At 57.8% G+C, this 17,075-nt stretch overlaps 1 protein-coding gene across 1 annotated transcript in view; it reads right to left on the reverse strand.

Annotated features, from left to right (window-relative positions):
* Nucleotides 1–13,502, reverse strand: part of ADGRB1 (adhesion G protein-coupled receptor B1) — a 69,118-nt gene extending 55,616 nt beyond the window's left edge. Inside the window, exons 1-9 of the mRNA XM_003803271.2 lie at nucleotides 12,719–13,502; nucleotides 4,113–4,274; nucleotides 3,260–3,370; nucleotides 2,726–2,890; nucleotides 2,446–2,610; nucleotides 2,389–2,397; nucleotides 1,676–1,840; nucleotides 1,151–1,315; nucleotides 887–988 (exon numbers count right to left, since the gene is read on the reverse strand). Coding sequence (XP_003803319.1) covers nucleotides 887–988; nucleotides 1,151–1,315; nucleotides 1,676–1,840; nucleotides 2,389–2,397; nucleotides 2,446–2,610; nucleotides 2,726–2,890; nucleotides 3,260–3,370; nucleotides 4,113–4,274; nucleotides 12,719–13,502 — 1,828 coding nt within the window. The remainder of the gene's footprint in view (nucleotides 1–886; nucleotides 989–1,150; nucleotides 1,316–1,675; nucleotides 1,841–2,388; nucleotides 2,398–2,445; nucleotides 2,611–2,725; nucleotides 2,891–3,259; nucleotides 3,371–4,112; nucleotides 4,275–12,718) is intronic.
* Between the last annotated feature and the right edge of the window lie 3,573 nt (nucleotides 13,503–17,075).

The raw sequence follows: 17,075 nt of genomic DNA on the forward strand, positions 1-17,075 counted from the left end.
AAAAGCACTGTGGCCTGACACCCTGCAGGAACTGCTACACAACCAAGGGACATGATGGCTTCACTTGGGGGGGCCAAAAACGAGGGGCACCGAGAGACATGCCACATCCGCAGACAGAGGTCAGGGAAGGCCACTGCCATGTGAGGCTCTGAGGCTTGCCTTCTTCATATGCGTCTCAGGGCTTGCAATATGCGACCAAGACCATGCATCGCGTGTAAACAAAAAGGCAGGGGAGCCACAGCTGTGGCTAGCAGCACACAGCCCCTGCTGCCACTCCTGTCCCAGGACTACCCCAGCCCTCCCCACAGCAGCCCTGTGCAGAGGCCTATATTGCCTCATTTTACAGACAAGAAAATTGAGGCTCATAGAGATTAAGTCACTTTCTCAAAGTCACACAGCAAAAAAAGGTAGAGCTTGCTTTCTCCCAGACATAAAAACTACCCACATTCCTTCACACAGGAAGGGCAGAGGAGACCAACCCTCAGTGCAGCCAAGCCCCTTCCCCATGGCGCCCGCCCTGCTTCATCCACTCCTCAGTCCCCAGCCACTTCTCAAGGCTGGTGTGGAAATTCAGGCTGCTGACATTCAAAGGGATCTCCACTCACTGGCCTTGCAAGCCCAGGCCAAGGGTGTTAACTTCCCTGTGCCTCAGTTGTCCACCTGTAAACATGTCATGTGTTCGCTGAGGCTTACTGGACATCTCATGTGAAGTGAGGCCCTGGCCCTCAGTGAAAGCTTAGGATGCAGTGGCCACCAGTGTCCCCACGTGCAGTTCTGGTCTCCTGGCCCCTACTGCCTGGCTGGTGCATGTGGCTGTCTGGGCTCTGTCCCCACTGACGGCTGCATGGAGCTGGCCTCATTGTTTCACACCCTTCTCTGCCCTCACCTGTGGCATTGCGGGGACACCGGACAGCAGCCACCTCTCCCGCTGGGGTCTCCTTCCAGACCACCGCCCCAAGGTTGTCCTCGTCACAGATCTCATGGGGCTCTGCCAAGGGGCCAGAGACAATGGGAGCAGTAGGGGCCAGGAAAGGGGAGCTGAGTGCTGGCAGCAGGCTCAGAAGGCTAAGATCCCTCTGAGAAGTCTGCTGTCATGCCCAAGCCCTGAGTCCTCCCAGTCCCCCCAGTTGTGGTGTGGGAGGGGTCTTACCAGGACACCGCTGGGTACTGCACTGCCGATACTCATCTTGGGGACCCTGGCAGGCCACTCCTCCGAAGAAGGGCCCAGAGCAGACACGTTCCCGTCGCTGGCTGCCACCCCCACATGTGACGCTGCAGCTGCCCCAGGACGCCCAGGCTTGCCACTTGCCGTCCACTGCAGAGTTGGCCATGGGGATGCAGGGATGTGGGGACCATAGCATAGGGGTGTGACAGAGAGACCCAGGAGTCCATGCCACACAGGTAGGGACATAGGACATGGGGATAGGGAGACACAGGGATCCAGGGGCGGGAAGCAATGGGAGAAAGGACATTGAGACCAGGAGAGGAGAAACCCAAGGTCAGCTGGATACAGGATGAAATAAATGCCTCACCTGTGCCTGCTTCCCAGTGGCCCCATGCCCTGCTGCACACCCTGCTCCCCCATGATCATATGCGGGGACCCACAATAACCCCCAAAGGGGCCTGTCCCTCCCTGGAGGCTCCTGTGAGCCCCCAGGCCCAAGGCAGCCCTGACCTGGGCACTGCTGCAGGAAGCAGTCTCGCGTCTCCACCCAGTGGCCTTGGCACTCAGCGCCCCCGTAGGAAGGCCCGTTGCACTCGCGTGTCCGCTGCTGACGGCCCTGGGAGCAGCTGGCCGAGCAGGCGCTCCAGCTCGACCACTCATTCCAGTTTCCGTCCACTGCCCGGCCCAGGGGAGGAGGAAGATAGGAAGTCGGCGTGAACACCCACACCCCATGGATTGTCCCGCGACTGGGGTGCAAACACCTTGGGGGGCCAGCACCCCAGCTCCCAGCGGGGGACAAAGGTGTGAACACACCAAGAGGCTTTGACCCCACACCCAGCCTGGGACAGGAGTGTGAACCCCCCAGGAGCCACCCCACCATGCAACCTAATACAGGGTATACCAAAAGTCCCCCCTAAAGCTGCCATACAGAGAGAAAAGTGGGAAATTATAGCTAAATGTATCTTTATTTAGCTATAAAGTATACATTACACAATTTTACAAAGAGGTGACCAATATGTGAAAATATTTTGTAAAATTGTGTAATGAATATTTTGTAAATAATAGCTACATTTAGCTGTAATTCCCCAAATTCCCCATTTTCCCTATGTATAGTGATTGTAGGGGTGACTTTTAGGACACTTGTACATGGCTGAGGACACACCCTAGGAACCCACCACTTAACATGGTGAGAACACCAGGTGAGAAAACCAGGCTCCTGGGACTGGCTCTGCCTGGCTCACTCACCCCCCATGGCCCACAGCGCCCTCCCTCTCACTTACCAGGGCACAAGGCAATGTTGCAGAACTTGGTTTGCTTTTCAGGACCCTCACAGGGGTTGCCTCCAAATTGCGGGGGCCTGCAGGTGCGTGTGCGGTCCCGAAAGCCACGCCCACAGGTGCTGGAGCAGAGGCTCCAGGGTGACCACTCATCCCAGGCACCATGCACTGCAGAGGGACAGAAAGGCGCCACTGCCCTCTGCCTCCCCCATCCCCAATGCTCCCGCCCCTGCTGCCCCAGTCCCCACCCCACTTGCTGCCCTGCCCCTGTGGCCACGCCCACCTGGGCATACTGCCGAGTTGTTGCACAGCCTCTGCTCACGCAGGGGCCCACTGCACTGCGTGCTGTAAGAGGAGGACACGCAGAAGCGCGTGCGGGTCTGCCAGCCCTCGCCGCAGGTGCTGGAGCACACGCTCCACGGGGACCACTCTTCCGCTGCTGGGTCACCTGTGGGCCAGACTATAGTATCATGGGCCTGCCCTTGCCTTATCCAGGAGCCACCCAGACCCCCCAGGAGAGGGCTATCCCATTGGGCACAGGCAACAGGGCCTGGGCTCAAGGATGGGCCATTTTCCCACTAGGACAGGAGGCCCTAAAGGCCATCTGTGCCTTCTCTGGGGCCCTGGGGTGTGGCCTGGGATAGGCCCCTTTACCTGACACCAGTTCCCCTAAAGCCAGTCTGCCTGAAGACAAGAGCCTGGTACTCAAAGGGTTAGTCTTATTATCGCAAGTTATTGCTTATAATGAGCAGCAATTACAAGTTGGTGGTGTTTTCCCGAGGACCTGGGGCTGTTCTTCCCCCCTCTGCTAGCTTACCAGTCTGGGGGGCTGGGAACCCGAAATGCTGCAGCTCATCCCCCAGATCCTCACGCCGCCGGGCATCTGTGGACCGCAGGGACTGGCTCCGGGAACTGCTGCGCCCAGCGGCTGCAAGACAATCTCAGTCAGCATCTGCCCAGAGCTCGAGGGGGACAGTCTCTGCCCAGGGTCTTCTCTGTCCTTGGCCATGGCAGGTGGAGCTTGCCAGCACCCAGGCCACCTGGCCCCACTGGACAGTTGGGAAATCACGGACCAGGGCACTGCCTGTCACCAGCTCCCATGTGATTAGGACCCCTTTCTGTGGTCCCCTCTCCCCTGCCCAACACCGCCCCCCTGCCTACAGGGCCTAGGCTGGTAGTCACTTGCAGGACAGTACCTCTGAGCAGCTGCTGCTGACCCCTATCACTGACCAGTGTCCTGCCACCCTCCTGGGGCCAGGCCCCCCTCAAGGCTCCTGACATGGGACCATTTCCCCAGGCAAGTTCATCAAGTTCATAGGACCATTTCCCCAGGCTTAAGAGTGACACCCTCATTTCAACTCAATTTAACTTTATGAAAGCAGCTAAGAAATGCATGAGGTCATTAGAGAGGCTTATTTTGGACATGCATTCCTGAGCCAGCACCCAGCTGGACAGGCAACCTGACCAGCACTCCCTAAGTTGTGGGGAGAGGACAGGCCCCACAGCCAGCTTTCCGTATGTACCCCCAAATCCTCAACCCACATGCAGACACCACCCTATTTCTGGGCCCTTACCTCCACAGGGCTGGCAGGGCTCAACCTCATGGCCCTGACCACCTTCTTCCCAGACCCCTTTCCCACAGGCCCTGCCCCACCCTACCCCACACTCACGGCCACAGGCCTTGCGGTTGCACAGGCGGCCCTCCTCTAGGACGCCCTCACAGCTGCCTCCCTGCACACCCGGTGTGGGCAGGCAGGTGCGGGTCCGAGTTTGCAGGCCTCCCCCGCAGTCCCGCGTGCACTCGCCCCACAGGGACCACAGCTTCCAGCCGCCTGGGGGTAACAGAGGGCAGGGGTCAGAGCGGGGCAGGGGCACAGTGGCCAGGAAGGGATCAGTCATGACCCAGAGGCATAGATGGGTCTGAGAGGCAGAGTTGCAGGAGAGGGCCTGGCTAGAGAGGGCCAGCTCCCCAAACACCCTCTGGAGAGATCAAGTGCCATTGAGCCCAGTGGGAGGTGGGGGTAGCACCTGGCTACAGCCCATCTTGGTTGCAGGAGGGATCCTGAAAGGATGCCTGCCTTCCACCTGCCTGGGATTGTCTATAGCAGGAGTCCTGGTGACAGAGCTGAAGGCAAAGGGGCCTCGGTTGAAGCCCAGCCCTCCATTCAGTTTTGGCCCCTTGCCTGCCCTGTTCCTCACAGCCTCAACTTGACCAGCTGTGACCTGTAAGCCACCACCCTCACCCCATACATGGATACCCGAGATGGCCAACGTCCCAAACTTAGTGGCCAGAGAGAGCCTCAAAGCCAGGGCCCAGCCTGACTGAGCCTTCCCTAGACTCAGCAGTTGGCACCAATGACAGCATCTGGCTTCAGTGGTCTGCATGCCCGCCACCGGCCACCCAGCCAGGTCTCTCATGGGTGCTCTGGGGTCACAGTATGCCCCTTGGACACCATTGTCCACACGGCTCCATCAGGTATTGACTTGGTCTGTACAGACCGTCCTGTCCCCAAAGGTAGCCAGAACCCCCTCCTCGTCCCTGCGCCTGTGCTAGGAGTCAACCAGCAGGGGGCGCCAAAGGCAAGTGGACGAAATGCACTGGAGGGACACAACGTCACCAAACTGTGGGGAGTGGGGGCTTCACCCCGCCCCCGCTGGGTGGATAGGATGGGTAGGGGAGTCTTCCATGGCCCTATGCCTGCTGTGCAGACTTCTCTACTTTCCCTCACAGAGCCCAGACTCCCACGGGTCCCAGAAAGGGAGGGCACTTAGGCTGAGGGCATCCAGCAGACAAGCCCCTACCAGGGGTCCTCAAACTACGGCCCGCGGGCCACATGCAGCCCGCCGAGGACATTTATCCGGCCCGCCGGGTGTTTTTGCCACCGCTGCCTGTCCTGCTTAACAGCCGACTCATCCCAGGGCCCACAGTCCAGCCCTCCAACAGTCTGAGGGATAGTGAACTGGCCCCCTGTTTAAAAAGTTTGAGGACCCCTGTTAGGCCCTGTGCTGAGGGATGGCGAAGTCCCCAGTGCAGCCTCCAACAGGGAGTTCAGGGCAGCTCCTGCCCACAGGACAGGCACAGGTGCCTGGTTCTGAGGTCACCCGTGACCGGCCCTTCATTGCTGACACATGCCTTAACTCAGGACAAGGAAAAGAACCAGGGTTTGAAGTGGTGATCAAATTCCAAGCCTCCCCCCACCTGCACTAAGGCTTCCTGCCATGACTGACTGGGGCCCAGGGCACTCTGGCCCTAGTAGTTTCACCTGTGAAAGGCATCTCATCCCATAATTCTGAGACAAAGGAGCAGAGGAGCCCAGAGAGGCAAGCCTGGGGACAAGGTCACAGTGGCATGTCCTGCTTGTGCCCCCCCACCACCCCAGCCCAGTCCCCACTCGGAAGCCTGAGTGACGTGGAAACTGGCAGTGGGTGGAAGAGAAAGGGTGTCCAAGCCAGGCTAATCGGAGGATGCCACTTGGTTCCCATGGTAACTGCTGCAGAGTGCAGCCTTTCGGGATAGACCCAGGTTAGTCCTCAGCTGCCAAAACACCCACTATTTCAGGGCTGGTTACCTTGGTGACCCAGGTGGTAAGGATGTGTGGTTGGGCAGGAAGAAGTGGGGGCACAGCAGGAAAGGGGGGGGACACTGGCTCAGAGGATGAACTGTCCCCCATCCTTGCCAAACTGACCCTGACTCTAGTCACAGTAAGACTTGATCCAGGTCATAAGCTGACTTTGGTCACAAGCTTAGCCTTGACCCTGGCTGAATACTGACCCCTTATTCTTGTCAGGCACTGCTTTCTTACCCTTGTTGCATACTGAGTCTTAATCTTCATAGACTGACCCCTGATCCTTGGGATAAAATCCCTGATTCTCTATCATATACTGAGCCTTGATCCCAGTTACATATTGATCCCCAGCCTTGGCATGCCCCCCATACTAATGGACACTCAGAAAATGGTAGCTGCTACTTTTATTATAATTTTTTGTTTTTAATCTCTGTTCCTACCCATAGCAGACTCTCAATAAACATTTGTCTAGTGAAGGCACCAAAGCCAGAGAGACAAATACCCAGGAAGGCCTCCTGGCACCCACAGTGGAAGGTACAGAGATTCTCAAGCCACCCTCTGCTGGGTGGCCACCATGTATCTGGCCTGGGTGGGTTTCCAGGGGGCAGTAAAGGAGTGGGCAGGTCTGGGGCGGGGGGCTGCCCCTCCAGGCCCGGAAAGAAGCTGCCATTCTTCCCCCACTCAATGCTCCCTCTGTCTGGAAGCCTCATTTCCATCTCATTAAGGGGATGAATAGAGCCAATTAATGGCCGCCAGGCAGCCTGGCCACCCAGGGGAAAGGGCACATGGTGAGGGGGCGCCTGCATCCTTCCTAACCTGGCTCCCCCTGGACTGAGGCCGTGGGCGCCCCAGATCTCACCTCCCATGCTGGCTGGGCTGGGGGTGCTGGGGAGTCCCTCCCTCCAGCAGGGCCTCTTGCTCATGGGGCTCTCCTTTGGCAGAGGGGAGCCATGTACTTCCAGCCTCTGCCGGCAGAGGTCTCCCTAGTCCAGCAGGTTGGGCAACACCCAGCCCTGCGGTCAGTTCCTGCCCATTCCTGCCCCTGCTAAAACAGCTGGGGTTCCCAGGCACCCAAGGCATGTTCCAGGGCCAATACCCCCAGGTCAGGCTCCCAGGAGGACCCCTACCTCCCCTGCTACCAAGTTAGAGCTTATTCTGGGGCACCAAGACCCCCCCTCAGAGACCTGGACGCAGAGCCCCTGCACGAGACAAAGTCTGTCCCCAGCCCAGCCCACACTGGCCCAGTGGGTCATCATTCAGCCTGCCCAGTGGCCTCAGAGCTGGGCACCCTCAGCCCACTGCCCTCTAGGCCACTTCCCAGATCAGGCTGAGAAGCTCTGTGACCCTGGGTCTTTCCTGAGCCCCTCACCACCCTCTCCTTTAAGCTTCATGCAGGCCCTATAAGTAGGTACTGTCTCGTCTCCAACTCACAGAGGAGAAACTGAGGCTTGCTGAGTTGGCTGAGTTGGCAGAGTCTGTAGGGGGCTCAGGCTTCTCTGTCAGGCAGGTGCTTGCAAACCTGAAAGCTTGGGGTTTACCGGGGGTACTTGGACACATCACTGCCCCCCTGGACCTCGGCTGTTAGGCAGCCCAGCAGAGGGGACAGCTGCTGACTCCACAGCCCTCCACCCCATCATTCGGGGAAGCGGACCATAGATACAGAGTGGATCTCCCAGCCTCTTTCTCGTGGCCTCCAAGCTGAGGTAGGTGCTATGCTCAGGGCTGGGCCAGCCCTGGGAACTTCTCTGTGAATGATGGCACCCATGTGAGTACCATTTCCATGCGGCCCCTTCCTGCTACCTCCCTCTGGAATGGGTGTTGTCTACGGTGGGGACTGAAGCCTTCTTGTTTTCTAGATTTTCTAAATTGGCCCTTGTGCAAAAAGAGCACTCCCTTGGCCAAGAGGGCAAAGCCAGAAGTCCCAGACGGTGGAGGCCCTGGCACCTCCCCAGGCCCCGCTGGACTCCCTGTTACCCCAGACTCCACCTAGAGTCCAAATCACACCAGTCTTGACTCTTCCCCAACTCCTTCAACCCCAGGCAGCCTCCAGATGCTCATTCCCAGTTGCTGGAGCCAAGCTGGACCCTGCTGCCTCCAAAGGCCTCACAGGAGAGTGTGGGAGTCACAGCCAGGTGGCCCCAGGGCTGAGCAGTGATGGCCCTGGAGGCAAGGGAAGGAAGGGGAGGTGCCCTGGACCTGCAGGCCAGTCACAGCTCCTCAGCCAGCATCACAGACCCCCCACACCCCTATAGAACGCACCGGCCTGGCAGAGTATACATGGTTCACACAGCACACCCAGCTCCACTTCCCACCTTCTCAGACACATAGGGGCACCACACACATGGGGCACGTACAGAGAGGCACACATACAGACACACTTGGGGAGATGCACAGACACACACAGGGACGTGTACAGAGAGGCACACATACAGACACACACAGGAAGATGCACAGACACACAGACACACACAGGGAGACGCAGAGACACACAGACACACAGGGACACACACAGAGAGGCATATATACAGACACACTCAGGGAGATGCACAGACACACAGACACACACAGGGACGTGCACAGAGAGGCAAACATACAGACAAACTTGGGGAGACACACAGACACACACAGGGACACACACATTCCGGCTCCCAGCCCCCAGGACGCTGCTTTTTCATTATCTTTCATGTTGCTTCTGCAATAAAATTCTTTAATTAAAACATGAATATTTAAAACAACCCTTGAGAGAAATGGCCCCATCTCATCAAAGGCAGAAAAATGCATACAGAGACAACGGGAGAGGCCGAGAGAGGAGAGACAGGCCAAGACTGGGGTGGGAGCAAGAGCCTTACAGGAAAGAGGTGGGGTGGGTGTCGGGCAGCAGAGGGAACAGTTGCTCTGGCCTGAGGAATGTTCACAGAGTCTGACGCGTGACCTGGCCATGTGGCATTTGGACAGGCCGGGCGGGGGGCAGGGCTGAAAATGGGCCACAGCCACTGCTGGGCCGCCTGCTTGCTTGGACAGGGATGGATGGACAAGCCTGTCTCAGTCTCCCTGTGGCCATAGTGAGGGACAAAGCTCCCTGGGCACAGGGCTCAGCACACAAGACCTGGGGGTTGGCCTCCTGCCCCAACTCAGCTGTGTGTGTTCTGGTGGCTGGCTGACCTCTCTGGTCCTTATGCCATCTGAGCTCCCTACCAACTCTCTGAGCACAGTTCGTTTCTTTTTTTTTTTTTTTAATTTGAGACAGAGTTTCACTATGTCACCCTCAGTAGAGTAGAGCTCATTTCAGAGAAAGACCCAGTGGTGCCAGGTGGCCACAAGTAGCCCAGGTAGTGCCACCTGGTGGTAGCATGAAGCAGCTGTACTGGGTGACCCTGGCCACTGCCATGATGTCTCTGTGTCTCTTACACTCCACAAGCATTTACTGGGTGTCTGCCCCATGCCAGCCACTGTGCCACACGCTGGGGGGGGACATCAGTGAACTGGCAAATACCCTGCTGTGTGCTGCTGACATCTTATTGCCAAAAGACAGGTGAAAATGGACACAACAAGTAGGGGAAGCAGCACAGAATGTCCCGGGGCACACGTCTGTGGGGAGGGAAGCAGAGACAGGATGGGTCAGAAGGCTGGGCTGGCTGTGGACATTTTAAACAGCACAGTCAGCACCAGCCTCGTGTAGAAGGAAATGCCTGAGTGTCCACTAGTTATTATGTGGCTGCTTCTAGCCCAAAGTAAATGCTCAATTAACAGCTATCATTATTCCTGCTAAGATCATTTTTGCTCCACAGCTTTGGAAGCATCAAGACTTCCTGGGACCAGGTGAGGGAGTAGGGTCTGAGATGTCTCTAGGCCTGCCCTCCCCTCCATGAACGTGATCTCCCTGCTTTGAGTGGCTGCCAACCAAGTGCAGGTGCTCCCCAGACCATGGTTCCAGACGACTGGCCCTGCCTCCCAGCCTCTGCACCCTGCTGTGTCAAGATGCTGCGCAGAGCCTGGCCTTGACACATGCACACACATATGCTCACACACATGTATATATACCTGTATATATATACACACATAGGCAATGCACTGCACACATACTGTGCCTGCCATGTGCCCAGATGCACGTGAGCACATGAATATACAATGTATTGCACACGTGCACACAAAACAGTGCACACGTGGACACACAAGTAGACCTTGCATGCACACATTCATGGGTACTTGCACACTGTGCTCACATATGCACCATGTGCTACACACACGCAAGCACATGCACACACACACATACAAATGCACATGTACCATACTTGACCACATGTTTGTGTGAACACGTAAACTTTCCCACCTGCTTCTGAGCACCACGCCCAAGAACCCCCTTTCTCAGAATCCCTAGCTCACCCTACATCACCCAAACCTGACCTGCACACGTCCCTGCCTCTGACCTGCAGCTGCTCCCTGAGTACTCTAGGGTCTCCCTGCCTAGTAGTAAATGAGCACACTGATGTCTTGTCATCAGCATTGCTTCAGCTCAGAAACACGCGCCCCAGCACTATTCCTCATGGCAATCTAGGAAAGCAGATATTTTTATTCTTCCTGTTTTAAAGATGAGGGGCCCTGGGGATGAGACAGCTGATGGAGCTGGCTCATGGATCTGAACTCAGACCCTGGGGCTCTGCATATTTGGCTCAAATGCCATTTTCAAGCATTCATTGCCCTGGCCTGGCCCTGTTCTGGTGCTCCAGCTGCCCGAGCTTCCCGCTTACAAGACACTACCCAATGGCCCATAGGCATCTCACACTCAAGTCCACTATGGCCCCTGGCTCTTCTTCCTCCTGACCCCCCATCCCAGCTTCCCCACCTTGGATTACATCCTTATACCAGGCCAGAAGCCTGGGAGAGGTCTAGCCTTCCCCTGACTCCTGCAAACATCCTTTCATCAGTGGGTCACCAGTCCCACCTGCAAGGCTGTCCTCTTCCCTCCCTCGGTATCCGCTCCCTGACCAGGCCAGCATCAAATCCCCCTGGACGTCCCGGGCTTCCCCTCCAACCCGGCATCTGTTCTACAATCAAAGCCTCAGCATCTTGCAGTTCTGCCTAAAGCCCTCCAGGGCCCTTCAGTTCTCCAGATAACATGCAGAACACTGGGAGGAGAAGGCTCCACCCTCAGTCCAAAGCTCCTACCAAGGTCTGCAGGTAGCAGGTGCTCAGCACAAGAGTTCAGGTGTCCTCCAATGCCGACTGCACTCCTCTACCAGCCAGAGTGCAGTGACAGCGCTCAGCTCTTGCCAGCAAGCTCTACGCTGCCTGTGTGAGGCTAACAAGGACCAGCTCTCTCATAGTAGATGTGATCATGTCCCAAGCCCCTGAGGTCTGTCGCATCCAATTTGATGAAACAACCCTGCAAAGTAGTCAGTATTTTGCAGATGAAGGAGCCAAAGCTCAGAAGGGTTAAGTGGCCAGAAGCAGCAGGGCACAACATGGCAGGGTCTGCCTGTACCTCCCAGTGCCACACCAGCCCACTGGCCCATTGCTGTGCTCCTCATAGAGGCCCAACGCTCTCAGCTGCAGGCTCTCTCCTCTAAGACTTCCATCCCTGCCACACCACAGAAGCTATCTTTGCCAAGGTCATGGTGACCTCCACTTTGCCAGGCCAGAAGGCTGGTCCTTAGCCCTTCCTAGCTGACCGCTGGTGGCACCTATTGCAGCTAATGAGCCCATCTATCTTGACTCAGAGTTTCCACTTGGTTTCCTGGGCCTTTATAGCCAAGGAGACGGCCCCCTCCTTGGGCAACTGGAGAGATTAGCTGAGCCTCAGGCTCCTTTCCTCCCATCCTGTTCCCCTCTGTCCCTGTTCCCAGTCTGCATTTGGAATCTGAGATCCATGACCCAGGGCCAGGAATGGATCTGTGCTCCAGGATTCCTGGCTAACCCTGCAGATCCTACTTTATGCCTTTAAAGACATTATTTTGAGGAGTCCATAGGCTCCTGGTGTCTGCCTGTCCTTGAGAGCTTCTATGCCCCATGTCAACCCTCCTGGCAGCAAATACTAGGCTAGCCTGAGTGGCATATGCACCACCAGCCCCTGCCTGACACGGCAGACTCAAGCCCCTCAGATGCTCCCACACCCACATCCCATCTCAGTGCAACCCCAGAGTCTCAGGCGCTCTGACCAAGACCCTGGCCACCTTTTCTCTCCCACATGTCTTAGGTCAGCAAGGTGGCCTGCATGCTCCAGGCATATGCAACACTGACCTCCTGCACCAGGCTGGTCAAGGCCATTCCTGTGCAGGCTCCAAGGGCTGATACCCCACAGGACCAACCTGTCCCCTCTACCTGAAATTCCATTCTCTCATAGCTCCCAGAACTTTGAGCAAGGTCCCCTGGTCCAGGTACACAGCAGTTGCACAATAAAGGCGGCCCTGTCACTGCTCTCAGGGGTCTCCTGTGAGGTGCATCCAGCCAGGAATTTCAACTCCTCACCCTGGAGGACGGTAGGCCCTACTGCTCCTTCCCTCATGCATTCATTCAATGCTGGACAAGAACCTACCAGGTGCCCAGCCCTATGCCCTGGGCCCCAGCTCCCTGCCCTGGGCCCACCATGGTGAACTTGAACTGTGTGCTCCCCAGTTGGAGATGGGGGGTGGTGCTGGCCAAGCAGCCTGGATACCTTTCCACCCCACCCCATCCATAGAGCCACCCCCAGCTCTTCTCCCGCAGCCTCTCACCTGCGGTGCCATGCCCCCCTCGGTCCTGGGTGAGGCTGGTAAGGCAGTTTTCAGGGCCTCCGGCTACAGAGTCTCTCAAACAGACATCCCCATGGGGGACCAGGGTGCCGGAGGCAGGGTCACCAGTGTCACCGCCCAGGCAGGCACAGGGTGTCTGCATGATGCCACAGGGGTGTGAGCTGCGGCTGCCGGCCAGACAGGCGTCTAGCCAGCGGCACAGCATCTGGCAGGCGGCCCGGCTGGGATTGCGGTTGCCCACAACCAGGTACTCCACTGAGAAGTCATCGCTGGGGCCCAGGGGCCCGCCCATGAGGCCAAGGTCAGGGTCGTGGGGAGGCAGCTGGCGGCGCATCTGCAGGAACTGCTTGCTGGCCTGCAGGAAGGCGAGGGGCGCAGAGGGATCACACAGCCGTAGCACCTCGTCGAAGCTCTCCACGCCCAGGTAGGTGCGTGTGGACTCCAGAAAGGAATCGAACTGGTAGGTGTGGACGCGGCCTGGGCCGCTGCAAGGCGTGGGTGCCTTGGCCACCTTCATGTAGAGCGTGTAGCGCCGTGGGTCCGGGTTGCGCAGGGTCCAGGAGCAGCGTGAGGCATTGGCTGGGAACACGGCAGCCGCTGAGAAGTAGCCAAAGAACTTGCCCTGCACTAGTGTGGCACACGGCTGGGCCCCGGGCCCCGCTTCTGCCCCAATGGCCGCACGTGCTCGGCGCCCCAGCAGCAGCAGCAGCAGCAGGAGTGGGGCGAGGATCCAGACAGGGCCTGGGGCGGCGGCCTGGCCCCTCATCCTAGCTCTCGCGGCCGCCGGGCTTCTGTCGGCTGGGCAGGCAGGTGCGGGCCAGGCCTGGACATGCCAGGGTCCAGCAGCAGGCAGGGACAGGGGGCTGGGAGTGTGAGTATAGGACAAGAGTAGGGTGGGGAGAGAGCCTGGCTTCAGGGAACAGAGAGGGCAGCGATGGCTTCGCAAGTCCAGGGCCCTGGTACCTGCCAGTGGCCACCAACAGCAGCTAGAAGAAGAGCAGAAGGGTAAGAGTGAGCCCCTGAGGAGGTACAGGCTGGGGGCATGACCTCTCCACACATCCTGGCTCTCAGTGAGGGCAGGGGGGCTGTGGCCACACACAGGCCTGGTGCCTTCCCAGGCACCTGCTCAGTCCACCTGTGTCTGCTATCCACCAGCACATCCACTTACAGGGGCAGGGACCAGTCAGGGCAGCTAGGTTTCTCATGCCCCACCCAGGCCTGAGGGTCTCAGCTGTGTCTGTCAGGCCAGGCAGCCTGGTGCGGCTACTCTGAGGCTGACGCTGTAATCACAGAGCCTGGGTCTCTTAGCCTCTCTGCTCCCTCTCCTGGCTGTCCTTTGTCCCCATTCATCAACCTTCTCCCAGCAAAGATTCTGCAAACCCAACGAGAAGATAAGTGGGAGGGAAAGTGGAGAAGAAAGGTCACTCTGACCATGACCCAGCCTCATGCCCCTCTAATGCCTGGAGGGTACAGACACCCAAAGCAGGAATGTTCAGATCCTTGCACCTGCCATGGCTGTCATCAGCCAGCCTCCTGCCTGTCCTATCTGTTCCCCTCATTCACCTGCCAGGCAGTCTCCCTTCTGGGCCTGCCACTCACCTTCAGTGCCAGGCCCCCCTCGCCCCATTGCTCCAGACAGCTCCCAGAGCAAAGCCTGAGGAGGGACAGCAGGTGGAGCCACCAGGAACCACCTTGCCCCACCTCTGCCTGTGAGGCCAGCACCATTACTCGTAATTTTGTGATGGGGAAACTGAGGCTCAGAGAGAATAAGGCCACAGAGAGTGGGTGGCAGAGCCCCAACTGGCCCCAAACTTGTGACACTGGGTGATATGTCTCCATTCCAGTAGAGGGCCCTGGCTGGGTGACTATACACTCACACTGGCTACATATGAGCCACAGGTAAGCTGGGACACAGCAGAGCCACCTGGTTGTAGGCCTAGACAAATTTCTTCTGTCTCCAGACCTCAGTGTCCCCACTGTCCCCAACACCCCAACCCAGGCTGTCCATCCCACCCAGGTGCCACACTAGTGGGGAGGGAGGGGAAGCTATAGCCAGTTCCCTCCCCCAGCCCACCCGGCCTCCTGGTATGGACACTCCACTCTGCTGACCATGCACACGCCGGCTGCCCGCCCATGCACTTGCCACTTCCTGCTGTCCGGGCCCAGCTGGCCAGAGACACAAGGTCAGTCACTGCTCTGCAGTCCCCTCCTGGCGTCCTTCCTGCATGGGCCTTGTAGGCAGAGTGAGACTGGGCTCAGGCAGCCTCTGGGCCTGGTCCCAGCCTCAGCTGAGTCTCCGAGCTGATGGGAGTTAGGACGCTGGCAGCTGGCTTGGGGCTCCACCTTTTATGGCAGTGTGGCCTCTGGCAAGTCCCTCACTGCAGAGCCTCAGTTTCCTCATCTGTAAAGTAGGAGTGGGAGACTCACTGCTCTCAGCAAGAGGGTAAGAGCTAGATGGGGGGGGGGGCCCAAGGTGTTTAGCCAGAGAGGCACAGGAAGTGACCCTAGCAGGGAGAGGAAGCAGGCAGGGGTTTCTGGGTTCCCAGGGAGTCAATGTGGCCAAACTCAGCCCTCTGAGGTCTCTTTAGTGACAAAGCTTCAGCCCTTCCACAAGGGAATTTTTTTTAAAAGCACAAACCAACAATTCAAGCTTCTCCGCCTGACACATCTGGGGTAGCCCTGGGAGATGCTGCCCATGGCCACTACCTTCCAGAAGCCCCTCCTCTAACCCCACCCTGGACACACTGGTGGTTTGGGCATGACCTCCCTTCTGTGCACATGGGCATTGAAGAGTCCACCTGCCCTGACCACCCACTTCATCTCATAGAGTGTAAGAGCCATAGCCAGGGTACCAGGAGGCAAAGGCAGTGCTATTTGCTTGGTGGCTCCAACTTGGAGCTTTACCTGAGTCTAGCCTAGCCCAGTTTCGGGGCCCTCTCCCCCACTCCCAGCTGGGACCTAATGCCAAGGCTGCCATCAGGCCCGGGCTGGAGCCCCATCCCTGAGCAGGCTCCTCCCTAATACCCCCGAGTCCCAGGAATCAGCTGCAGCCTCAGGTCAATGTCACAAAGCCCAGGAGAAACTTCAGTCCCACCTCTCACCTTGTGGCAGTGTCCAAACTATGACCATCCCCTGCTCATGGTGCCAAGAAGGCCTCAGGCAATTCTGTCAGCCCTAATTCTGATTATGTGGCACCCCCAAATCCACCACTTTCCTCCTAGAGCAAGGGTCCTCAAACTTTTTAAACAGGGGACCAGTTCACTGTCCCTCAGACCATTGGAGGCCTGGACTATGGGCCCCAGGATGAGATGGCTGCTAAGCAGGACAGGCAGCGGTGACAAAAACACCCAGTGGGCCGGATAAATGTCCTAGGCAGGCTGCATGTGGCTCGTGGGCTGTAGTTTGAAGACACCTGTCCTAGAGGGACCTGAACAGCCTGAGATGCTTAGATTCCCCCTCCTCATCCTGGCCCCTGATGGGTCCACCCCATAGCCCTCCCAGATGGGGGCTGTCTCTGGGGTCTGAAATGTCAGGAGCAGGTGCAGAAGCCCAGATGCAAAAGCACCAGCCAGCATGGGCAGGCCTGTGGCCAGGATAAAGTCCTCTAGGGCCTCAGTCATCTTGTCTGGAAAATAGGTGCAGCCTGGAATAGACAGCGTCATATGCCTGGCCATATGGTGCTGGGAGAAGGGGGATCATGCCCACAACACTGTATGGACTGTGCCTGCCCCAGCTCAGTGAGAAAACACAGAAGAATCCATCTCAAGCCTGTGGCAGGAGACGGGACTGATGTTGAGAGCAATCCTGTGCCAGGAACTTTGTCTTTGAGGCAGAAATTCCAGGGGTAACTTGTTACGGCTCCATTTTACAGATGGGCACACTGAGGGCCTCAGAGCTAGCACTGGGCACCTAAGGCAGGGTTCTAGCCCAGGACTGTCAACCAAGCCTGTGTTCTCTGGGATTCTGCAGGGAGGCCTGTGGGGGCCACCAGGGAGAAGGATGGGGAGGAGAGCAAGAGGGCTCAGGTCACTTCCTGGCACCCCGATATCTCCTAAAATGCCTTGGACTCAAACTGCTCCAGCCCCAGGATTTGGGGCAGGCTCTGTTGGCCAAAGGCTGTCCCACCCAGCAAAAGGGAGTTTCACAACCACACAACTAGCCTGGCCCTGCCTTTTCTGGCTGGGCCACAGGGCAGAGCTGGGCAGGAGGCCCAGGCCGTCAGTGTGGACAGCGCCTATGCTTGCCAGCAGGCACTAGCCCCCTCCCCCCCACCTGCCACATACACCCTCTGACCAGCTCCCTGTACTCAAAGCCTTCCCGCACCCAGGGAGGCCCAGAA

Source organism: Otolemur garnettii, unplaced genomic scaffold, assembly GCF_000181295.1.
Source record: "Otolemur garnettii isolate 467f Iridium unplaced genomic scaffold, OtoGar3 scaffold00291, whole genome shotgun sequence".
NCBI lineage: Eukaryota > Metazoa > Chordata > Mammalia > Primates > Galagidae > Otolemur > Otolemur garnettii.